The sequence below is a fragment of the Zeugodacus cucurbitae genome, chromosome 3, assembly GCF_028554725.1.
Source record: "Zeugodacus cucurbitae isolate PBARC_wt_2022May chromosome 3, idZeuCucr1.2, whole genome shotgun sequence".
Classification (NCBI taxonomy): Eukaryota; Metazoa; Arthropoda; class Insecta; order Diptera; family Tephritidae; genus Zeugodacus; species Zeugodacus cucurbitae.
Window position 1 is genome coordinate 42,913,590 of NC_071668.1, and position 26,793 is coordinate 42,940,382.

General features: G+C 33.6%; 2 protein-coding genes across 9 annotated transcripts in view; one reads left to right on the forward strand and one right to left on the reverse strand.

The window, feature by feature from the left end:
• Nucleotides 1-23,088, reverse strand: part of LOC105220240 (myb-like protein X) — a 41,757-nt gene extending 18,669 nt beyond the window's left edge. Inside the window, exons 1-3 of one of the 8 annotated variants that reach the window (XM_054226248.1) lie at nt 22,922-23,084; nt 22,805-22,844; nt 22,571-22,743 (exon numbers count right to left, since the gene is read on the reverse strand). In XM_054226248.1, coding sequence (XP_054082223.1) covers nt 22,571-22,743; nt 22,805-22,835 — 204 coding nt within the window. In that variant the 5' untranslated portion in view covers nt 22,836-22,844; nt 22,922-23,084. Of the gene's footprint in view, nt 1-10,987; nt 11,118-18,449; nt 18,608-22,570; nt 22,744-22,804 lie in introns of those variants that run through there. The other 7 variants (XM_054226254.1, XM_054226253.1, XM_054226247.1 and 4 more) reach the window with 7 other exon arrangements.
• LOC128920054 (uncharacterized) lies at nt 19,388-22,942 on the forward strand. The gene is made up of 3 exons (XM_054226255.1): nt 19,388-21,377; nt 21,436-21,803; nt 21,860-22,942. Exons 1-3 carry the CDS (start codon nt 21,097-21,099, stop codon nt 22,171-22,173), a joined length of 963 nt encoding a protein of 320 aa, XP_054082230.1. The 5' UTR covers nt 19,388-21,096; the 3' UTR covers nt 22,174-22,942.
• Nucleotides 23,089-26,793: the final 3,705 nt, after the last annotated feature.

Consider the following 26,793-nt stretch of genomic DNA (forward strand, 5'->3'; position numbering starts at 1 on the left):
ATTTAATTCAGAAGTAATAGTTTTCTTCTAATAGTAAGTCTCTGTACCAGAAATGGTTAAAATCGGATCATAACTTCCCCTAGCTCTCATATAGCTTCAAAAATACGATGGGCTTAATAGCTTATAAATTGGTTAATATGTGAAATATCTTAGCTAAATTAAGTGGGCATATACTCTCAGATATAATGTATGGTGGTGATGAAAATGAGTGAAATCGGTTCAGGAATTACCTCAGCCTATATACTATATGTGATGATTTTAGTTTTTCTATTGGACTTTATGCCGAATATATGGGTCAAATTGTGTGTGATCTTAATAAAAATATAGCAATAAATTGCGAGAGTATAAAATGTTCGGTTGCACCCGAACTTAGCCTTTCCTTACTTGTTTTTAAAATCGTTGTACTAATTTGGGAAGAAGAGTAGTTTTATTTGTGGAGGAAAATCCAAAATCGAAAAAGTTCATGAATGTGGACTGTTTCTGCATAAAATTGCAGAAAAAGTGGGAAGGCATCGAAAAATAATTTTAAATTTTCTTCGCACTAAAGAAACTTATAAAAAAAGCTTCAAATGGGGCAATAATCGTCGATTTATGGAAGCACGCGGACGGTGTATGACTCCTCCGTTAAAATTGAAGAAAAAATAATATCAAAATTATCAAATCAAGTACTAAAAGGGTGGTTAAAGAAAAATCCACCTCTTAATAAGTTGGGAAAAGAAAAACGCCTAATTATTTTTCGAACACCTTTAACCTTTTAAAGAGTGTCATTCGGCCCTATTCCCGTTGTCGTTCTTATCGTCGTTTCGTTCCTAAATTCGTATTCTTGAAGTATATCGTAACGCCAAAGAAAAGTTATCGAAAGTTTTATTCATATTTTATATAGGCGCTCTTTTTCAAATATAAACGCCTTTCTTATGCAACGAGATTTTACGCTATTCTCTATTGACTCTAAACGACACTTACGTTTATCTCTCCAACTTCCAACTTTATTTGATATTTTTTAATTGGAGATATGTATGTTGGAAAGATGGGTATATGAGTGCTGGCGTAAATACCAAAAGAAGTAGTGGTGACATCTGCGTCCTCCAAACTTTCTTCTAAAATATGTGATACTTCCAGGGCCTCATGCTCCTCGCGTCCGGCTAATCCGACTACTCTACGTAATGGTCCAGCTAATTACGTCCTGCATCAAATTCGCAACAGCTCCTTCCAAAGGAGACAGTGGTAACTGTTTATTAAGTCCTCCTCTTGCTGCTCTAGCTTCGGGCTTGTAGTGTACCATGTTTTCTTCATTTTGAATTTTAAGACCTTTCATATCTTACATATATTCATAGATATAAAATGTAATTTTATTAATGCCAAACATCTATATACAAAGCTAAATGAGGAAGGGCTAGGTTCGGGTGCCACCGAACATTTTATACTCTCGCAATTTATTGATGTAATTTTATAAAAATAACTCAATTCGACCCTTATATATATATTATAAAGTGAACGAATCAGATGGAATTCGAAATTGAGTTATATGGGAAGAAGGCGTGATTATGAGCCGATTTCGTCCATATTGTTGTTTATCGAATTTCATTGAAATCGGTCGAGTAGTTCTTGAGATATGGTTTTTGACCCATTTTGTTGAGTGCAGATTCCATCTGCCATTTCTTATGTAAAATTTAGTGCTTCTGACGTTTTTCGCTAGTGAGTTAACGCACTTTTAGTCATTTTCAACATAACCTTTGTATGGGAGGTACCACGCCCACGGTTATTATCCGATTTCTTTAATTTTTGGAATGTATAAGGAAATGGCTAAAAGAACCGACTGACCCAATTGAAAAAAAAATTACATCCAAATGTTCCCCTCCCTAATGCGATCCTCTGTACCAAATTTTATTTTCATAACTTTATTTATGGCTTAGTTATGACACTGTAAAGGTTTTCGGTTTTCGACATTTTGTGGGTGGCAGTGGACCGATTTTGACCATTTTCGGAAGCAACCTCCTCAGGGTGCCAAGGAATATGTGTTCCAAGTTTCATTAAGATATCTCAATTTTTACTCAAGCTTGCACGGACAGACGGACGGACAGACATCCGGATTTCAACTCCACTCGTCATCCTGATCATTTTTATATATACATATATAACCCCATATCTAACTATTTTATTTCTTGGTGACACAAACAACCCTGAACAAAACTATAATATTATTGTGCAACATGTTGCGAGAGTATAAAAATATAGGGTTCTCTCCTCAATAAAATTTCTAAAGTTCTTGTCAACAAGGGTGGCACAACCCATTACTAATCTATGTTAAAAACATTCTGATTATAATTAAAATGTTAAGTTTGACTTTTCATATGAAATAAACTGAAGAAATTAAGACTCAATTTTCGGTTGCCAATTTTTGGACTGTTTTGGTTTTAAATGGATTAAAATTTTGTAATAAATCGTATGTATTGTGTCCTTTTCTAGCTTATTCTGAGGCAAATTGTTTAAAGTGCTTTAGAAAAAATATAGCTCTAACACAGCAAAGAAATTTTAAATATTACAACATATGTAAACGTTTATTTATTACAAACAAAATTCTTGTAGCATACAATTTGTTTAATTCTTTTATCTCTTACCAATTTTTTTTATTGAGTAGGAATAACACATACCGACGTTTACAGTAATTGCTCGACTAAGTACATTCACATTTCCGCAGTAAAGTAAATAAAGTAGGACAAGTAATAAAAGTAAGTATGCCTAACCACCCTCTTGAGATTAATGTAATAAAAATGTTGAAACTACCGAACATTTTATACTCTCGCAATTTATTGATGTAATTTTATAAAAATAACTCAATTCGACCCTTATATATATATTATAAAGTGAACGAATCAGATGGAATTCGAAATTGAGTTATATGGGAAGAAGGCGTGATTATGAGCCGATTTCGTCCATATTGTTGTTTATCGAATTTCATTGAAATCGGTCGAGTAGTTCTTGAGATATGGTTTTTGACCCATTTTGTTGAGTGCAGATTCCATCTGCCATTTCTTATGTAAAATTTAGTGCTTCTGACGTTTTTCGCTAGTGAGTTAACGCACTTTTAGTCATTTTCAACATAACCTTTGTATGGGAGGTACCACGCCCACGGTTATTATCCGATTTCTTTAATTTTTGGAATGTATAAGGAAATGGCTAAAAGAACCGACTGACCCAATTGAAAAAAAAATTACATCCAAATGTTCCCCTCCCTAATGCGATCCTCTGTACCAAATTTTATTTTCATAACTTTATTTATGGCTTAGTTATGACACTGTAAAGGTTTTCGGTTTTCGACATTTTGTGGGTGGCAGTGGACCGATTTTGACCATTTTCGGAAGCAACCTCCTCAGGGTGCCAAGGAATATGTGTTCCAAGTTTCATTAAGATATCTCAATTTTTACTCAAGCTTGCACGGACAGACGGACGGACAGACATCCGGATTTCAACTCCACTCGTCATCCTGATCATTTTTATATATACATATATAACCCCATATCTAACTATTTTATTTCTTGGTGACACAAACAACCCTGAACAAAACTATAATATTATTGTGCAACATGTTGCGAGAGTATAAAAATATAGGGTTCTCTCCTCAATAAAATTTCTAAAGTTCTTGTCAACAAGGGTGGCACAACCCATTACTAATCTATGTTAAAAACATTCTGATTATAATTAAAATGTTAAGTTTGACTTTTCATATGAAATAAACTGAAGAAATTAAGACTCAATTTTCGGTTGCCAATTTTTGGACTGTTTTGGTTTTAAATGGATTAAAATTTTGTAATAAATCGTATGTATTGTGTCCTTTTCTAGCTTATTCTGAGGCAAATTGTTTAAAGTGCTTTAGAAAAAATATAGCTCTAACACAGCAAAGAAATTTTAAATATTACAACATATGTAAACGTTTATTTATTACAAACAAAATTCTTGTAGCATACAATTTGTTTAATTCTTTTATCTCTTACCAATTTTTTTTATTGAGTAGGAATAACACATACCGACGTTTACAGTAATTGCTCGACTAAGTACATTCACATTTCCGCAGTAAAGTAAATAAAGTAGGACAAGTAATAAAAGTAAGTATGCCTAACCACCCTCTTGAGATTAATGTAATAAAAATGTTGAAACTATTTTTCTTTAGTTGGACTATAGCTTTCATTAGCCCTTGCATACATACATACATATTAGACATATGTACATATATACTTTGTTACTATACATATATCGCAGTTTGAAATTAGGCAGCATTCTCATTTCTTAAATAATGTATGGTCACCCACCTCATCCTTCGAATGAATAAGAACGACTGAGCACCAATGTACTGTTATTAAATCTTTACATCCATAATACATTTTTAAATTCTAAATAAATATTACTATTAAAGCTTTACCGATATCTTTGTCCGATTATTCGCAGTAAGACAGTAATAGGATTCTCTATAGTGGACAACTGAGAACCTCATAAATTATACAATATTCATACTCTCAAAGAACAACTGCTAATTACAGTGTCGAGTATAAATAAAAAATCGTCATGAAATAACACGGTTTCGTAAAAAGTCCCGTTATTTCCAGAGACATTTAATGGTGTATTTGGCCATTCACTTAGATCGGTAAAGCCCATTACGGTAAATTAAACTTTTTGTTCAGAAATATATTCCATTTTGGAAAGTTGGGCCGTTCCTTGAACTCTACATTTGCTATTTTTTGTTTATAATGGAAAAAGTTAATCTCGTTACTTGGTATTCCTGATAGAAACATCTTCAATGCAAAACAATGGCTTGGTAAGGGTTAAGTCAAATTTGTTCCTGCAAAATTCAACGGTCTGCTGAAATGGGTTGCCAAATTTCATGGTAACAGTAGCAGCAGTAATGATATATTCCATTTTGAAGTTAACTGTTTGAACCGCCATCGATTTAAGCGATTCCATTTTTCAGTTACAAGGAAACAATTTATATTTTTTTTGCTTATGTATGAATTGTAAAACGCTACATATGTTTAATCTCAAGCACAACCCGTGCTTAGGTTGTGAAACCGGGCATGAGAGTTACGCCCGGTTTTACAGTTCGTACTTAAGTTGTGCCCAAATAAAATCTTAGCTGAGCATTGCTGAAGATATAGTAGACGTTTGCGTTTCACAGTCGATGCTTATTTTCTATAAAATTTTATTATGAAATATGGTAACACAATGGAAAACATATGTTTTACAAATGTCATGTATAAAAATATGTTTGACAAATTGAAATTTTAATTGATGAAAAATAAATTTGCGTAGAAAAAATATTATATTGAATATTGAAAATGAAGGCAAATAATAAAAGGACACCAAATTTGATGGCAGGCGAGTCGGGGCACCTATTACAACTCATCGAAAAGCATAAAATCACCATCGGACTCAAGGTATTCCACCATATTTTCTCTTTCGGTAAACAATATCCTTTTGACAAATAATTCAAAATTCTAAGCAATTCCAAACAAAAATCAGCTGTTACTTAAGCACTGCTTAAGTTTTCCATTAGGCATAACTAAAGTATGAACTGTAAAAAACTATTTTTTTGTATTATCCTAAGCATAACATAAATACGAACTGTGAAACCGGGCATTTTTTTGCCAAACTATTTTGAAGCTTTAAAATACAAAATATTAAAACAAACAAGTAAGGAAAGGCTAAGTTCGGGTGCAACCGAACATTTTATACTCTCGCAATTTATTGAAGAAATTTTATTTACATAACACACAAATTTACCTATAAATTCGGCATAAAGAATAACGAAAATCGTCCTATATAGTGTATGAGGGCTGAGGAAATTCCTGAACCGATTTCATTCATTTTCACCAGCAAGGTACGCTATATCCAAGACTATACACTCACTTAATTTCGCTAAGATATCTCACATATTAACCAATCCATATATGCAGATTAAAGCCCACCGCATTTTTGAAAAACCTATAATTAGGTATATGAGAGCTAGGAGATGTTATTATCCGATTTTAATAATTTTTGGAACAGAATCACACTATTAGAAGAAAACAATTTCCTCTGAATTACATTAAATTATCAGAGAGATTTATCCATATTTTCGGTTAAAATTTACCTTTAGGCGCGGAGTTCAACATGTTCGATAACAGGGGCCTTGAAAAGTTATTGTCCGTTTTCGACAATTTTTTCTCAAGTGAAGCCAGAGATGATATGCACTATTTGTGTAAAGTTTTATTAAGCTATCTTCATTGGTTCCTTATGTTTACATTATTAAGTGAAGGAATCAGATGGAATTCACAATTGAGTTATATGGGAAGTTGTCGTGGTTATGAACCGATTTCATCCATTTTTTCACATGTGTCATCAGGGTGTCAGAAGGTATTATGTACCGAATACCTAAGATATGGTTTTTGACCCATAAGTGGGCGATGCCACGCCCATTTTTCATTTTGTAAAAAATCTGAGTGCAGCTTCCTTCTGCTATTTCTTCTGTAAAATTTAGTGTTTCTGACGTTTCTCGTTAGTGAGTTAACCCACTTTTAGTCATTTTCAACCTAACCTTTGTATGGGAGGGGGACGGGGTTATTATCCGATTTCTTTCATTTTTGGCCTGTATAAGAAACGACTGCAGAAAGTTTGGTTTATATAGCTTTATTGGTTTGCGAGTTATATACAAAAAACCTATTTGAGGGCGGGGTCACGCTCACTTTTCCAAAAAAATTACATCCGAATATGCTCCTCCCTAATACGACCCTATGTTCCAAATTTTATTTTCATAACTTTATTTATGGCTTAGTTATGACACTTTATAGGTTTTTGTTTTTGGCCATTTTGTGGGCGTTGCAATGGTCCGATTTTGCCCATTTTCGACCTCCTCAGGGAAATGTGGAATATGTGTTTCAAGCTTCGTTAAGATATATCAATTTTTACTCAAGTTATCCGTTGCACGGACAGACGGACGGACGGACAGACAGACATCCGGATTTCAACTCGTCTCGTCATACTGATCATTTTGATATATATAACTCCATATCTAACTCGTTTAGTTTTATGACTTACAAACAACCGTTATGTGAACAAAACTATAATACACTCTTAGCAACTTTTGTTGCGAGAGTATAAAAATACATCGAATGCACGGTTTACGTTCAATTTGATGTTTGTGTTGGAGATTTAACGAAAGTTCAAAATTTTTGTTTACGAATGGAATACTGTTGAATACTTGAGATTTTTCTCAAAATTTAGCTTAAGCTGCAATAGATTTTACCGTGTGTTTCAGTTTTAATTACCAATTATCCTTTTGAACCTAAATACACAATTGTGTTAATAAAATGTAGCTTCACGTCATTATTTTATTTTGCGATTTTTTTGTTTTTATTTCGACTTACAAAATAATGAACATGATATTTTTTCAACAATTCTTTATAATTAATTAATTACAATATACTTTGCATTAAATCGACACACAACTGTAGAGAGAGAAAACGAATAACAAACTGATTAAATAAAAGCAGCCAATGTCGCAACGTTCCAAATTTTGAGTAGCACTATTGTAGCACTCCTATTGTAACGCTTCATGGGATAGAGAGAGTAAACCTTGCACAAATCAGCCATGTCGGAAATACAAATAAACGTTTATATACACACTTGCAAACATCCATATGTACTCGTATGTACGTCGATACATTGGTGTATGTACATACGTATTTATTTCAATAAGTGTTTATACTGAATTGAGAGTATTTTCCCCAAATGGTTATGACTTTTGCCTTATTTTTATAATATAATACACAGTTCAAAATATAGTTAATAATACTAAACATTTTTCGCAATATTTTGTTGTTTTATTTATTACACTCTCACAACATGTTGCACAGAGCATAGAAGTTTCGTTCATCTAACGGTTGTTTTAAGCCTAAAACTAAATGTGTTATATAGGGTGATACCAAAGTGATCAGGTTAAGGACTAGTGTTGAAATCCGTCCATCTGTGCAATCGATTACTTGAGTAAAATTGAGATAAACAAAGGTTCCTTGACACCATGAGAGGGTTGGTATTGCATATGGGCGAAATCGGATAACTGCCATGCTCACTAAATTGGCTTCATCGAAATGCTAAAAAGCGCTATAACTAAACCATAAAACTGTAATTGTATTCTTTTGAAAAAGTGGATGTGTCTCCGCTCTCTAATAGGTTAGTTTCAAACCTTATAATACTAGAAGGGCAATCGTGGAAAACGAGATTGTCACCTTGTAACTATTTGCAAAAATTACCTTTTTAAGTCGTCGGAGGCGATGGCAGCAAAAACTGGAAATGAACTTTGTGCTTAACGAGTTCACAAGTGTTTTTAAAAGGCCTAGCTACCAACTCGAATAGCCAGGAAGCTTTCATTATTGCAATCAAAAAATTGTTTTGCTTTATTATAACGTGAAGTTTATTTAAATTTATTTGTAAATATCTAAAGAATAGAATTGCGTTTTAACTTTTCTTACAAATTTAAATAAAACTAATTTTTGACTTTTTTACTTGAAAAAGTTTGGTGTGCCTATTATTTTGAGCAGGTATGTATGTAGAGTACCTCATATTAAATTCTAAAGCATGACAAAGATTTTTTAATTGAATGAAACAATTAATTTCATTGTTTCATTTTCAAAATGAAAAAAATTAGTGAACATAACAAGGTTGGGCCATAATGAATTTAAAACAGAAAATTTTTAGCTACCCTCAACTAAGTAGAACAAAAAAATATATAAGAGCACCGAAGCGTTTCAAATGTGATCTAACTCAATCATTTACACTGTACTACACTCGACTGGATATTGGAAAAAAATATTTCATAGATTGACTCATAAATAAAGCAAGTAAGGAAAGGCTAAGGGTGCAACCAAACATTTTATACTCTCGCAATTTATTGATATAATTTTATAAAGATAACACAATTCGACCCATATATTCGGCATAAAGTTCAATAGAATAACGAAAATCATCATAAATAGTATATGGAGACTGAGGTAATTTCTAAACCGATTTCATTCGTTTTCACCAGCAAGATACAATATATCGAAGACTATAAGCTCACTTAATTTTATATTACTTTTCATTAGGTATATGGGATCTAGGGGAAGTTATGACCCATTTAACCATTTTTGGTACAGAGACAAACTGTTATAAGAAAAAAATTCAGAGGGAATGAATTACATTAAAATATCTGAGAGATTTATCTATATTTTTGGTGAAAAATTACCCTTAGGCACTGAGTTCTTCATGGTCGATATCAGGGGCCTTGAAAAGTCATGGTAAGATTTTGACAATTTTTCCAAGTGATGTCACAGCTCAAATACAGTATTTGTGTAAAGTTTTATTTCGCTATCTTCATTTGGTCCTAATGTATATACATATGTATTATAAAGTGAACGAATCAGAAGGTTAACAATTGAATTATATGGGAAGTAGGCGTAGTTGTGAACCGATTTCGCCCATATTCCACCCGTGTCATCAGGGTGTCAAGAAAGTAATATATACCAAATTTCATTGAAATCGGTCGAGTAGTTCTTGAGATATGGTTTTTGACCCATAAGTGGGCGACGCCACGCCCATTTTCCATTTTGTAAAAAAATCTCAGTACAGCTTCCTTTGGTGTTTCTGACTTTTCTCGTTAGTGAGTTAACCCACTTTTAGTCACCGCGTTTTTCCTTTTCTGTGTACTTGTGCTTGTTTCTTTTTCAACATAACCTTTGTATGGGAGGTGGGCGTGGTTATTATCCGATTTCCGTTACCGTCATGTGAACAAAACTATAATACTCTATGCAACATGTTGCGAGAGTATAAAAAGAAATTTACCCGTTTTACGAAGTTAGCTTCCAAAATCGAAATATTTCTCATCAAACATGGGTTTATTGGAAAGCATTATTATCAACTACATATCGCTCATTTACATGAATAGTGTCACAACTCAAAAAAGTAAATTTTTCAGGAGCGCGGTTTAAAGTTTTCAATTGAAATATAGAACAATGCCATAAGTGCATTGAAAAAACTAGTGGCATGTTATATATTTAATAAAATGATGAGCATAAGAGAGACTAAAAAGAGTGTACTGAAGCTTTGCCATAGGCATTAACTTGACCCCTTTTGAATTATGTCGTTATTTGTGAAAAATATAAATCAATTTCGCCGTCATAAGTTAAATGTGTCGTTATTGTTGAAAAAAGCAACATGTAAAAATTAATTCCCTTTTCATAAATATCGTTCTAACACAAAATATGTCGTTCTTTGTGAAAAGAAAACCAAATTCACCCTATGTGTTGTAACACAAAATATGTCTTTCTTTCTAAAAAAAAACATGCCTAATTCTGGCACAACAGAGATGTGTCGTTATTGTGGTTAAAAAATAACGAAACATAACAAGTCTAATAACGGCACTTTTTTTTCACGGTTTATTTATCTACGCATCAGAATAACATTTTTATACAATATGGACGATGAAATTGCGCACATTTCTGCATTATTTCGGAAAACTACAGTATATGAAACAATTTCCCCAGTCAATGGGGTGTCACCTCATTATATACACAAAACATAGAAAACCACATTATTAAAATTATTGTTATATGACGTTGGATAAATATTTGAAATTCAGGGGTGTTACTTTGTAAGGCGTTACGAATAGAAATGCGTTACAAAAGCGAATTGCGTTGCGAAGGGAAATAGGTACTCTGGAAAACTTCCGAATTGTAGAAAATCTCGAAATGTTTTTTCGTTCAAATATTTTCAAAAAAGTTTACATTACTGCCAGAAATGAGAATGTAAACAAATTCAAAAACAGAAAAGTCAAACCGAAAAAACCGAAACCGAAAGCGAAACCTGTAACCGAAAAAAATGCATTCTTACAATGATTATTAAATACATATACACATTTATCAATCGTACATTTATTCTTAAACTACTATTTAATTTCGATGGCTTACGTCTACAATTTGTGTACCGGCAGTTGTAGTTGAATGTTTTTTATCATGCTGGGAACTAAAAAATGTTTCTTCGAGAGTATATCTTAATGTAGTCCGTTTAAAATTGTCAAATGTTAAAATCTCCAGTGATTATTACATAATAAAGTCCTGCAAATAAATCTCTGGCATAGAAACATAATTTGTATAAAGTACCAAAAGATTAATGTTGGAACATTTAAAAAATTGAAGAGACAGACAGATTTCAACTTTTATCGTCATCTTGGTAATTTTTATATATATGTATGTATTCATATAACTCCTTTAGTTTTAGGTAAAAACAACCGTTACGTGAACAAAACCATTATACTCTATGTACAACATGTAGCGAGGGTATAAAAAATGTACAAAATAAAGAATCATATTTTACATACATACATACATAATTCAAATTGTATTGCGTTTTAAATTAATTATTGGAATATGCGAATGAAGCCAAAATTGCAAAACGTTCTAGGGATCAAATGCAAAAAGTATGATTGGATTATAGTTCATAAATATTGAAGTTTATTCATTTAATAAAGTAAATAATAGTATTAAAATACATATTAATGGTATATGGCTTAATATCTTCTTGCTAATATTGATTTATAAATATACTTTATAAAATACATACATATGCGTAATTCTTTTAAACCACTAATATAATAAAAAAGCGTTATTAAGCGTAAGTACATAAAAAGAAATATTAGACTTCAATGTCACTGAAACACCACATAAAAGGATAATTTAAATGCAACACTTTTATTGGTCACACCGTATTTCTGATTGTTTCGATAACAAATCCTACTTCATTAGAACAAACTGAAGTGTTATCAAAATTAAAATTTTAGTTTTCGTTGCCTGCTCCTATACTACAAATACTAAAACTAGAAGAGTACTCCATATTTATAAATTTTTTTAAGATTTAATAATATATTTGATTGTAGAAATAAATTTAATATGATGAGTGCAATATGCTTTTTATATTACCTTGAATAACTGTAAAATCTATCATAAACCTCACGATTAGTTGAGGAAAATTTAATAGAATTACAGTATATAATCAGCCTTATTAGTAAAATCTATCATTAACCTCACGATTAGTTGAGGAATATTTAATAGAATTACAGTATATAATCAGCCTTATTGTAAATTTCATGTGAACGACATTCCCAGTGAAAAAACTCATTTGTATTTTTCTAACATAAATCTCACATGGGGAAAATCTGACACCTTCTGAAATTTTCCCTTATTGTAAATGAAATTTTATTCATGTGAAACAGTAAAATTTGTTTACAAAATCAATTGCAGGGAACAAGTATAAATATTAACAATTTAATCAATATTAACAACTTTTTTAATAAGAACTAAGGGTACGTATATTAAGTAGCCTTTTTGGCTATATAAAACCAAAGTTAAACTAATATACGGTGGGATTCTTATGTGGTGGAGACTTCAAAATGCTTCACGACTATTTTATCGTTTTTAAAGCGCAAGTGGATGCTTTAAAGGTTGCAACGGACCTATTGCTTCGAAGCGTAGGATCCTCCCTTGAAGTGACGAGACTGGTAAGGAAATGTCTACTCCCACATTCGGGCGATACCAGTTACGATTAGATTAGTTTGGGTGCCTGGCCACAGAGGAATCCCCGGTAATAATGTAAGGCTGATAACGAGCTTTTAAGGCTAGGTACGTTAGTATTAACTACTGTAGAATGGGAACAAGTGGGAGGACTACATATGAGCATTTCCGCCATGTCGAACGTGACAATCGTACACCTTTCAACTAAAAATAAGTATGAACTAAAATGTTTTTATAATTTTTACAGTAGGATTTTTAATAGCCCTTCATTAGCTCTACATTTAGTGTAAAGGTTGATTTTGGAACGGTTTTTATTTTCAAGATAATTGCAAAAAACCAAGGCATTCGCACGGGACAAAAATTGGAAGTCGTTTTTGGGGACAACGATTCAAACGCCGATTTCAGCGAATTGTGAGGCAATATTCAAATGTTTTTGATTGTAGAGCGTTGTGAATGGATGCCTTTAAAATTGGTATGAATTTCACCCAAAAATAATTTATAGTTTCTTTTAATTAAATATTTACCCCATTAGCACGGGACATGTCACACGGGACATTTTTTTCCATCATAATATTTATGTAGACTTTGTTGTTATAATACGGAATTATTTAACAACAAGTCCAATAAAATGGCTTAAAAAGTAGCAAATGTATTTATTTATTTATTTTAACTAACATCCAACTAGAAACAAAATGAAAATAGTATTATGAATGTGAAATACTGTTTTTTTTTAAGAAAATGCTGTCCTCGGGTATACAAATTTTGGGATTTCGTTATCTGCTAGACTTTCCTTTTGATAACTGCTCCCACTATTCTAATGAACAGTATTTTAATTATTTTATAAAATCAACCAGGCTTGATAACATAAATTTGATTTTAAACTGAGAGCAGTTATCTTAAAAAAATAAATATTTTAGAAAAGCAACTAAAGGATTTGTTAAATTTAGTTAAGAGATTTATCAAGAAAATAATATGTCATGCGTTAACTTGTCACTTTTAAAAGCAAATGATTTTCTCCTGACAACCTTGTTTTGATTTGTAAGTCTATAATTTTCGCCAAAATCTATTTGAATAGCTATTTCAGTGGAATTTAAAGTGCGGTTTTTGCTTATATGTAAATAATTAATGTAAATGTATATATTTACATACTTTAGTCAATTTTATAAGACAAAAAATAATTTTCAATTTTTAAATTCCACACCTACGATGTCGCACGTGACCAATTTTAATTAGTTACCAGCACCACAAATCTTTTGGTTTTTGAACAAGGTTTTTTTTATTTTAATTGTATAAAATTTACTGTTTATACCCAAAATTTGGCGAGCTTGCTGCTTTTATTTGCGATGCAGTGGGAATAAGTGTTGTTTTTTGATGTCGCACGGGACATTAAAATATAGGATAATAAGAGAGCAAAAACTTACGGTTATTTGCAATCGCATGCTTTCTTATGCATTTTATTTTGATCTTTGTGCCCTTATAAAGGTTTTACACAAAGCAAAAAATTATACATGATATGTTTCTTTAACAGTTTTGACGAAAAAACAAATGCAGTAGAAAAATCGAAATGAGAAAAGTAGCTCCTATGGGTCTTGACTTTCGTATATCTCGTAATTGGTTATGAATTAATTTAAAATTAATTTAATATAAATAAATTTGAATATTTTCCTATGAAAATATGCAAAAACTTTGTAATTCTAATCATGTTTAATATTTTGTCTGTGGTGGAACTTCTGTCGGAAATTCCCATATTCTTTTGTGATCTTCTACTAAACAGTCAGGCTTCAAGAAGCTCTTTGCTCTCAATAATAAATCATTATTTGAAGGGGTCATTGTCCCATTAAAAATGGTATCGAATGCAGAAGTTTCCTTGAAGAGGACGAGGTAGAATCATCTTGTTAATGGAATGCCCCAACTATGCGAGATCGATATAGCTCCCAAAGAAAATAAGAAGAAAGGGCATTCATTTGAATAGTAACATAATTCCATGGGTACCACCATCGATTTCGTTTGGAGAAAAGAACAATATTGCTATGCAATGTGCGTCCGTTTAAGTTCTTTCGTACGTGATCTTTTACAACTTCGGGGAAACTTTAGTGTAGTATCCCCCGATTTCAGGGTTGACATGGGTATGGTTGGAAAGAGGAGGATCTCCAGATTACTTATATATATAATTGTTTCCACATTTAATTTGGCGGTTTTTCTAGTAATCGAAAACTTTAACTTTTAACTTTTAATTTATATAATGCACTTATTATACACTAACACTTCACTAAATTGCTTCCACATATTTATTTTATATCAATTAGTTTAATAATTGCTTTAAATAAGCATTTTTATTATACTCTCGCAACAAAAGTTGCTAAGAGAGTATTATAGTTTTTTTCACATAACGGTTGTTTGTAAGTCATAAAACTAAACGTGTTATATATAGGGTTATGTATATCAAAATGATCAGGGGTACGAGACGAGTCAAAATCCGAATTTCTGTCTGTCCGTCCGTCCGTCTGTCCGTCCGTGCAACGGATAACTTGAGTAAAAATTGAGATATCTTGAGGAAACTTGGAACACATGTTCCTTGGGACCCTGAGAGGGTTGCTTTCGAAAAAAATCGGCAAAATCGGACCACTGCCACGCCCACAAAATCGAAAACCCATAAAGTGTCATAACTAAGCCATAAATAAGGTTATAAAAGTAAATTTGGAACAAAGGATCGAACTAGGAAGGGTATATTAGGATGTAATTTTTTTGGGGAAGTGGGCGTGACCCCGCCCCCAAATCGGTTATTTGTAAATATCTCGCAAACCAATAAATCTAAATAAACCAAACCTTCTGCAGTCGGTTGTCTTACGTACCCCACCACACACCATGAAATTAGTTGAAATCGGATAATAACCACGCCCACCTCCCATACAAAGGTTAGGTTGAAAATTACTAAAAGTGGGTTATCTCACTAACGAAAAACGTCAGAAATACTAAATTTTACAGAAGAAATTGCAAAAGGAAGCTGAACTCAGATTTTTTACAAAATAGAAAATGGGCGTGGCATCGCCCACTTATGGGCCAAAAACCATATCTCAGGAACTACTCGACCGATTTGAATGAAATTCGGTATATAATATTTTCTTGACACCCTGATGACACATGTGGAAAATGGATTAAATCGGTTCACAACCACGACAACTTGTCATGTAACTCAATTTTGAACTCCATCTTATTGCTTCACTTTATAATATATACATAAGGAACCAATGAAGATAGCAAAATAAAACTTTATACAAATACTGTAGGTGGCATCACTTGTGAAAAAATGTCGAAATCGGACTATAACTTTTCAAAGCCACGAATATCGAATATGAAGAATTCAGTGCCCCATGGTAATTTTTCACCGAAAATTTCGGTAAATCTCTCAGGTATCTTAATTTAATTTAAAGGAAATATTTTTCTTCTAATAGTGTAACTTCCCCTAGCTCTCGTATACCTAATTATAGGATTTTCAAATTGGGTCTAATTGTTTGTTATATTAATAAATTTAAATAAATAAATTGCGAGAGTATAAAATATTCGGTTGCAACCGAACTTAGCCTTTCCTTGTTTTTACACAAATTTGTTAATATGTAGAATAACCATGTAGCTATAGTGCATGATTCAATTATAAAAGGTTTGGTAAATAGTGACAGCTAATATTTGACACTGCGTTACAAAAGGTTGTATTTGCGAATTTGGAAAGAAAAAAGGGAAAAATTAATTCGCTTTTTTTTGTGAACGTAGTTAAAAATATATTCTAAGTAGTATAAAATATACTAAGTAGCATGTAAAAAGTAAAATATACTAAGTAGCATAAGTAGCATGAAAATATGTCCTGTTTTCTTCTAATAATGGTTTGAATTTTTATTTTTTGTATAGGTGAGTGATGTCCAAAGAAGAGAGTTAATATCTATTTAATATTAATAGTCATAGAGAATATAATATTTAAAATTTTTCTCAATGAAACAAACATTTAATTTTATTTTCGGAAATTAGTACTAACATTATATAATAATTGATCAGACACCTATTAACAAATTACTCTGGCATAATTTGACCCACACATTATGATTTCGTTTCAAGTGAAGCGCTAGAAAGATTCTAACAATGGATAAATAACGTTGATTGATTACATGATCTTGCAACGAGAGAGTTACAAAAAGAGCCAGAGTTGAAGATATAGTTCCAATTCCTTCTGTGGAAAATAAAACAATTGTAAAAACAAGTAAAGAAGGGCTATGTTCGGGTGTAACCGAACATTTTATACTCTTGCAATTTATTTATTTAACTTTATTAATATAATACACAATTTGACCCACATATTCGTCATAAATATTGTATAAAGTACATTGAAAGTTGGAAACCCTAATATTAGGTTAGAAGCACCGATGCCCTAATGTTCGATATATAGGGCCTTGGTCCGATTTCGGCGATTTTTAGAATAGGGCTGCCACAATATTAACGTAGTATTTGTGCAAAATTCTGCATCGATATCTTCACTAGTGCTTACTTTATATATTGTAAAGTACACGATTCAGATCGTCTTCAAAGTTCTGGTATAAAGGAAGTAGGCGTGGTTGTAAAGAGATTTGGCCTATTTTCACAACATATCATTGGGATTTAATGAAACTATTACAAACCAAGTTTCATTGAAATCGGTCGAGTAGTTCCTGAGATATGGTTTTTGACCCATAAGTGGGCGATGCCACGCCTATTTTCCATTTTGTATAAAAATCTGAGTGTAGCTTCCATATGCCATTTCTTATGTGAAATTTAGTGTTTCTGGCGTTTTTCGTTAGTGAGTTAACCCACTTTTAGTAGTTTTCAACATAACCTTTGTATGGGAGGTGGGCGTGGTTACAATCCGATTTCCTCCATTTTAGAACTGTATAAGGTAGTACCTAAAATAAACGACTCTAGAAAGTTTCCTTGATACAGCTTTAGTAGTTTGCGAGATATGTACAAAAAACTTAGTAGGGGCGGGGCCACGCACACTTCCCCAAAAAAATTACATCCATATATGCCCCGTCATTGTGCGATCCTTCATACAAAATTTTACTTCCATAGCTTTATTTATAGCTTAGTTATGGCACTTTAAGTGTTTTCGGTTTTCGCCATTTTGTGGGCGTGGCAGTGGTCCGATTACGCCCATTTTCGAACTTAACCTTCTTATGATGCCAAGAAATACGTCTTCCAAGTTTCATCAAGATATCTCAATTTTTACTCAAGTTACAGCTTGCACGAACGGACGGACAGACGGACGGACAGACAGACATCCGGATTTGAACTTTTCTCGTCACCCTGATCATTTTGATATATATAACCCTATATCTAACTCGTTTAATTTTAGGACTTACAACCAACCGTTATGTGAACAAAACTATCATACTCTCTTAGCAACTTTGTTGCGAGTGTATAATAAAGAAGTACTCTATATTCATTGTGCGACTGCTCTGAAGAATTCTAAGAAAAATCTCAAAATGTATTATTCAGATGTTATATATTTATCCAATACTTTTATCTTTGATCAAATATTTAGTATGTATATTTCTACCAGACTTGACAGTGTTAATTTCGGGAATGTATATGAAACCTATGAAATAAACGCTTAGACACCTGAAAATCGCTGGTTCTCACATACATACATCTACATATGTCTAAATATTACGGTTCCGCTTGAAGGAGAAAACATTGAGATCAGTAAAATAATATAATGGTGATTGATTACATAACCTTTTATTGGGAGAATTGCAAAAGATGGAAGAACTCGAGTTCGAAAAATAAGCACAACAGATAAACAGCTAAGTACAATGAACACTTTTTATTAAAAATTAGGTTCAAACAGTAGTTACATACGTAATAAAAATTGAAGATAAGTGGACATCTTTTAACTCCTTTGTTCTTCTAAGGTGGCAGTCAAAATAATCTTCTTATATCTCTACTTGTTACTTTCTGTTTTGAACTTTCCTTTGAGACAAAATATTGGTATTTAATCCTTACACCAATCTGCTATCCTTGTAACTGCGACTTTTTATTAATGGTTTTTCTTTAATCGCTTTAATCGCAATACCCAGATTCAATAAAAAACACGATTAATTATCTTCTCGATATACATAACCGCAAATGTATATAAACGAAACGGTTATGATAGTTGTAATATTTAAAATATAATTGAATAGAACAATTTATTTGAATTTCTGTAACATAAAATTAAAATGTCAAAAGAATAATCGAGAAAAACATATAAAAATGAAACAATATTGTCTACCCCTTGCGTTGATAAATATCTGCTACTATTTACAACTTTTTTTTAACAATTTTCTGGATAATTTTCGAAAAAAACATTATTGTTTTGCTAACGCAGAAGGGTTGTCAAAAAAGAGCGAGAAAGCTGTTTACTTATCAAACATTTTATAATTGAATCATGGCCATAGTGTATTTAACAAAGTGAATTAAGTACATGACATTTCATTTTTTTTACTCGAATTTGACAAGTTTGTTGCCATTGATTTAACCCTTACATTTATTCAAAAATTCAAAATTAAACAAATTTCAAACCAAAACAAAATATTTTTTAAATGAATAAAAGAAAATGCCGAATACTTTCTGCTTGTGCAAAACAACTCATGGAAGCAATATACTAATGTTTTGTGCTCCAACTGACAAATTGCAAAAAAAAATTTATCAATATATATTATATTATTCAAGGTAAAAAAGACGGGTTAATGTAAACAAATACATGTATTTTTTACTATTTTATTGTCAAAAATGGGTTTGTCAAATACTTAGTTCACTCAAAGTGTATTCAACAAAGTGAACCAGGTATATGACATTTCATTTTTTTTACCCGAGTTCGACATGTTTGTTGCCATTGATTTAACCCATACATTTATTCAAAAATTCAAATTTTGAAATTCAAAAGTAAACAAATTTCAAACCAAAAAAAAATATTTTTTAAATGAATAAAAGAAAATGCCGAATACTTTCTGCTTAGGCAAAACAACTCATGGAGGCAATTTACTAAGGTTTTGTGCTCCAACTGACAAATTGCAAACAATTTTATCAATATATATTATATTGTTAAAGTTAAAAAAGACGGGTTAATGTAAACAAATACATGAATTGTTTACTATTTTATTGTCAAAAGCGGGTATGTCAAATACTTTTTCACTTTGTTGAATACACTTTTGCCCGGTTTCACAGTCAGTGCTTAGGTTGTGCTTAAGGTAAAACAGAAATATTGCGTTTTACAGTTCATACTTAAGTGCTGCTTAAGTACTGAAAATGGGAGACTTAAGCTCCAGTTACCGATACTTGACTTGACTCAGCTTCGAAAAATTTGACTTGGAAAACTTAGATGCAGTTATACTAAACACAGCGCGTAGAAATCAGCTGTTTTTGAATGTTGAGAGAGCACACAAATGTGACATTTTAATTGATTTGTGAAGTTTGTGAAAATTTAATAAATAATAAAACAAATTGTTTTGCCGAATACCTTTATAATCGGCCCTATTCCCGTTGTCGTTGTCGTTTTAATAGTCGTTTCTAAGTCGTCGTCGTTCTTATCGTCGTTTCGTTCCTAAATTGGTATTCTTGAAGTATATCGTAACGCCTAAGAAAAGTTATCGACATTTGTCTACATATTTTATATAATATACTTTAAGGCGCTCTTTTCCCATATAAAAATTTCTTTCTTATGTAACGAGACACATTTTTACACCAGTCCTTAATGGATTTTATGCTATTCTCTATTGACTCTAAATAACGTTATCACTGTAATTATTGTACTTACGTACAACAATGTTAGTCTTCCATCATTATTTGATTTTTTAAAAGAAGTAGTGGTGATATCTGCGTCCTCCTAACTTTCTTCTAAAATATGTTATACTTCCAGCGTCTCATGCTCCTTGCTTCTGGCTAATCCGACAACTCTGCCTAGTGGTCCAGCCAAAGGAGACATGGGTATCTGTTTATTAACTCCTCGTCTTGTTGGAGTACTATTTTTTTCTTCGTTTTGAATTTTTAGACCTTTTATATCTTAAATATACTCTTAGATATAAGAATGCAATTTTATTAATGCCAACAATTTCCGACGCGAGAAAGCGGTGGAATGGATTTAGTTTTTTTTTTTTTTAGAAAAAAAATATCCCTACAAAAAAATCGAAATTTAAAGGATTTATCCCTTTTCTAAAGTCCTAGGCATATGCAGGATATTTTTCCATTTCAGAAATTAAAATTTCAAACTGTTTCCGATTTGAAATTTTCATCTTCACTTCAAATATTCCTTCAAACAACCGCGTCGTTTCTATGTCGCTCACAATTATAGCAACGACAAAAAACGACTGTTTCTATGTCGTTTCTATAGTCGTTTCAAATTGGGGAATGCCAATTTATTTTCGATAAATGTCGTTAACGCCAACAGGAATGGCAAATAGGCGTTCTTAAGTCGTTTTAAAATGATAACGCCAACGGGAAGAGGGGCGAATAATAATAAATTTTAATAATGGATAGTGATTTATTCCAAGAACTTGTTTATTTAAATATTCTTCGCCTTCAAAGAAGAAAAGTTTTGAGAAGACGTAAACGCCGCTGGTCCGTTCATCCAGCTAATCGGGATAGAAACCCAAATGGTTTCTTCTGGAAGAACTTTTTAAAATTAAAAGAAGACGACCAAAAACTATTTATTTTAACACGGATGAATCGGACAGTGTACAATATTCTTTTAAATATAATTAGTCCGTTTTTAAAAAAAACCAAAACAACAAGAGTGGTTATAACATTAATGTAAGTTAAACAATCCTTGAAACATATTCATTTAATTGTATTCTCATATATTTTTTAGGTACCTCGCTTATGGAACACCTTTTGAGGTCATAGCCTCGATGCATAAGTTAGGCAAAACAACAGTGCGGAATATCGTACTTGAAACGTGTGAAATACTTTGGTTACATCTGTCCCCGATATACCTTAGCGAGCCAAGTACCGCACAATATATAGATATTGCTGCAGATTTTTTAAAACTGTGGATTATACCCAACTGTGTCGGAGCAATTGACGGGAAGCATATAGCTATTGTTCGTCCACAAAATTCAGGCTCGTTATTTTATAACTATAAAAAGTTTTATAGTATAGTTTTAATGGCATCCTGCGACGCTAGGTATACGTTTACCTCTGCCAGCATTGGTAGCTATGGAGGACAAAGTGACGGAGGTACATTAAAAGATTTGCAATATATAGATATTTACTTATTTTTATTTTATTTCAAGGTGTCTTTCAGCAATCTAAATTTGGTAAAGCGCTCTTGGAAAACAAATTGCCACTACCACCAAGAGCTCCATTATGGAATGAATCCTCAACAGATTTTCCACATTTTTTTGTGGCCGACGCAGCGTTTCCATTGAAGGAAAACTTAATGCGACCTTACCCCGGTGCACAGCTGAAACGAAACAAAGCAATTTTCAATTACCGGTTATCGCGAGCTCGTAGAGTAATCGAAAATAGCTTTGGTATTTTAACCGCTTTGGTATTGTCGATGGTATTTGTAAACAAATGTTTTTCATTGTGCTGCCATATATCATAATAGAATTTTATAGAAAATAAGCATCAACTGTGAAACGCAAATGACTACTCAGTCAACAACAATGCTTAGCTAAGATTTTATTTGGGCACAACTTAAGTACGAACTGTGAAACCGGGCATTTGAGTTCACTTTGTTAAATACACTATGTATGTAACCAGTCACATTTATAAATTGAATTTTCCTTTGTAGCTCCAATAAAAAACATCAAAAAATCAAAAGAAAAATAATTGTGACAAAATGCCGAAATTCGAATATAATTTTTCATTCACACGAAATTCATGATAACGATTTTTTCTTTGTGGGGAAATAAATATTCATGGGAATGCTTTACTCACATGAAATTTACAATAAGGCTAAATATATTTTTGCCGCTAATAGGACATACAAACATACATACCTTCTTTTCCGGTTTTGCATCATTTTTATCAATTTTCGTATCAGCAATCTCGACTTCAGCATGATTCGCAATTTCTTTATCACTTTTACTAATATCTGTATCCTTATATTCTTCGACAACAGAATTAAAGCCATTATCAACATTTGAAGGAATGGGGTTTCTTTTTCCATGAGCTGAGTTAAAATTATCTTAATTAGTTGTTTCAAGATTTTAAAAACTACGAAAAACTCTTACACTTTAAAAAACGTTGTGTATCCTCTTCCATGGCACTGCGCTGCGTGAGTAGAAAAATGTCCATAGTAATTGTCTTATGCTGATATCACTAACAAAAATGTTACAATCAATACAAACTTTTATAAAACATAAACAATGGACTACGCATATTTGCAGCTGATTGAAAATCAACCAAAATCCAATGCCAAAGATACAATTCCCCCCAATAGAATTCCAATTTCATAAACCCTAAACTTGCTTATACATTGTACGCACTCTCAATTTTGAGTTTCAGGTACATTAGTTAACCTAAGGCCCATTGAAACTTAAACTGGAATCTTTGGCAATTAACATATAACTTGCTGGGAAATTAACATATTCAAAATTATAAGCTTGGCTATTTGTGATATACAACATTTACGTAGTATACAATAACTATCAGCTTTATTTATCAATTTATTTATTATAGGAGGATTGGATCATGTGTAGAAGTTCACGTAAGTGAAGAAAGTTTTTGATTGTCATTCACTTGGGAGTGGACAGAAACGATTGAAGGCGGGCAAAAGTGAGAAAGCGTAGGGTTTGGGACCCACCACATAAAAACGAACTACTAATGAAAAATCGACGAAAGCCTCGAATGAGAAACCCCACTTTTGATGACGACCCATGCAAACGTTTTACGGATTATGATTTGAGGGCATGCACCTGGTTGATGTCCTCATACGACTAAAGGCTGACATCATGCCATCCAAGAAGTGCGATAGACGGGACAGAACGGAAGAAATTGGGTCCTTGTGACATCTACTACAGCGGGCATATGAAGGAGCGCAAGGGTGTGTAAAGAATTTGTGTTTGCACAACAGTCGGAAAATTCAGCCTCCATGACGAAAAATCGCCAAATGGCCTGAGGCTGATCGACTTCGCTGTGGCCCGAAATATGGATGTCTGCAGTTCCAGATTCCAGAACAATAAACACATCAAGCAAAATGGCTGTCTCCTGATCGAACACGTGTAACCAAATCCATCATGTTGTGATAGACGGAAGACATATATGTGTTTTGGACGTGCGTATGCTCCGAGGACCAAATATTGACTGGGACCATTAACTGGTTGCAGCGAAGAAACGCACTCGCCTCTGTGCAGCAAAGAACGCCGCCAACAAACACAAGGAAGGTTCGATGTCGAAAAGCTGCAATCGCAACAGACAGCCAAAAAATATTCTACTCGACTTGCACTTCTGCACTCTGAGAGCACTCATCAGCATCTGGATATAAGGGAGCTGTGGAACGGCATTTCAAACTCATTGCATACCGCTGCAGCCGAAACAAATGGTCTCCGGCAACGCAAAAAAGCCAGTTGGTACGAGGAGAATTGTCGTTCCGCAGTGGAGAGAAAACAGACCGCCTTCCTCGCAACGTTGCGATCACAACACGTTCGGGTTGGGATAGATATCGAGAGCTGAGGAGGGAAGCGAGACGCATTTGCAGACGTAATAAGAAAGATGCAGAAATGCGGCGAAGAACTGATAAGATGCATGCATCAGCTCCTTTGCAGAATATTTTCGGAAGAAAGCATGCCTGACGATTAGAATCTCAGTGTGATCTACCCAATCCATAAAAAGGGAGAAGGAAGGACTAGGTGAAGGGCGACCTGGTTACACAAGGATGTCCAACTGGCGCCGTACTGCGAGGGAAAGAGAGGAGTGGCTATTATCGATTCATTTATTTAATTATAATATTAACAATTACGAGTTTTTATCGCGATTGCAGATAGTTCATAAAAATAATTAATGTATAACGAGCATTACAACTGCGCGCTCTCCCTCTACACTTGACGATTGTTTATAACAGCTTCAATTATACAAAATTATAAAGAATCACATAAGAAGTAGGTTAAGAACATCCTCACTTTGCTGTGCAAACAATCCTTTTGGATTGGACTATTCGTAGCCATTTAATCTTTACACTAAGATCTGCATAAACGTACGTAATGTAATATTAGCTAAATTTTGTTTTCCATATTTAGACCATTCACAATGATAAAAATGGCTCAAAGGGCAAATTATTGTCAATGACACAGCTAGAATCGAAGTAGTAAAAGAAAAACTTTGCGCAGATTTAAGACCTGGTGCTTGGTGGTTTAGGGTCCAATACTATTGCGCATGATTAAGAGGAGCTTTTAGCACAGGGTTGCACCAAAAGTGCTGCCTGTTGATTTGAATTACTGAATAGTGTGTTCTTGTGACTTCTCTATAACGCTTAGCCAATCAATTACACTTATTGTTTAGCGCACTTGACGAATTGTAGAAGTTTGTGACACAATAGTTTCTTTATGTTTCTAAAGTCTTCCAGCTTTAATATATATATAATAATACCTGGGACGAAAAACACCGTTACTTTATGGTCTCGAAATCATCCTCCAGTGATTTCATCCGAAATCAAAAATAATATTCAAAGGGCTTTAGCGTGAACTGTAACTCCAGCCCTGAAGGCTACATTTTCCAAAATTTCTTTGTTTCTAAAATTCATCAAGTTGGTACTACAAAGGTGTGTCTTCGGCCGTATCAATAAGCCAGTCGTCTCTGCATTGCGCATGACAGCGCCAGTTGGAGACTTGAAGTTTCGCCAATTGAGCTCCACTAGGGTTCACCGAATCATATATTTTACGTGCTGGAGTGTTATCTTTCATCGGGGCGTTATGGTCAAGCCAGCGAAGACGCTGTATTTTTATGCGCTGAACTATGTCTATATCACCGAAGAGCTCATACAGCTTGTCATTCCATCGATTCCGATACTCATCTTAACCTACGCGTAGGGGTTCCTCCTTCAACCCTGGAGTAATATGCTTCGCTTCTTTTTCTAGGATTGAGTGTGAGTCTGACTCGTCATCATATGCCAACAACTGGTGACTGTCGAGAAAGATTAGAGAAGATTCGATAGGATTAGGCTTGTCCGAAACATCGTTTGGTATCGAACATCATTTTATTTTCATTTAATTTTTAGTTCGGAAGACACACTAATAAGGTCCGATTAGTGTGCTAACGATATGTTCAGTCTGTATTACGCTCGATAAGGCCATATACGATAAGGGAGAGCAAACTAAGGTTCCAGTCGTTGGGCATGAGTTCTTCCGATCATATTTGGTGAAGAAGTTGATACATGCTATTAACTGCATTCCCCTCTCCGTTCAGCATGCTCAAGAAGTGCTCCATATCCATAGTATGTGATTGACGTTGAAACCGTTTAGTCGGTTATAACCGAATCGATGATAGCGCGCCACTCATCTCTTTCCTTCGCAGTTCGGCGCCAGTTGGAGATCCCAAGTGTAACCAGGTCGGTATCCACCTAGTCCCTCCAACGGAGTGGAGGCCTTCCCCTTCCTCGGCTTCTTCCAGCGGGTACTGCATCGAACACTTTCAGATCTGGAGCACTTTCGTCCCTTGGAACAACATGACTTACCCATCGTTGCCGCTGTTTTTTTATTCGCTGAACTACGTCAATGTCTTCGTATAACTCGCACAGCGTTTCGTTCCATAGTCAGCGGTATTCGCCGTTGCCAATGTTCTGAGGACCATAAATCTTGGGCAAAATTTTCCTCTCGAAAACTCCTAGTGTCGTCTCATCTGATGTTGACGTCGTCCACGCTTCTGCACCATAAAGCAGAACGGTAATGATAAGCGACTTGTAGAGTTTGATTTTGGTTCGTCGAGAGAGGACTTTACTTTTCAATTGCCTACTCAGTCCAAAATAGCACCTGTTGGCAAGAATGATTCTGCGCTGGATTTCGAGGCTGACATTGTTGGTGTTGTTGATGCTGGTTCCCAGGTACACGAAATTATCTACGACTTCGAAGTTATGACTGTCAACAGTGACGTGCGAGCCAAGACGGGAGTGCGCTGACTGTTTGTTTGATGACAGGAGATATTTCGTCTTGTCCCCATTCACCACAAGACCCATACGCTTCGCTTCCTTATCTAGTCTGGAAAAGTCAGATTAAACGGCGTGGTTGTT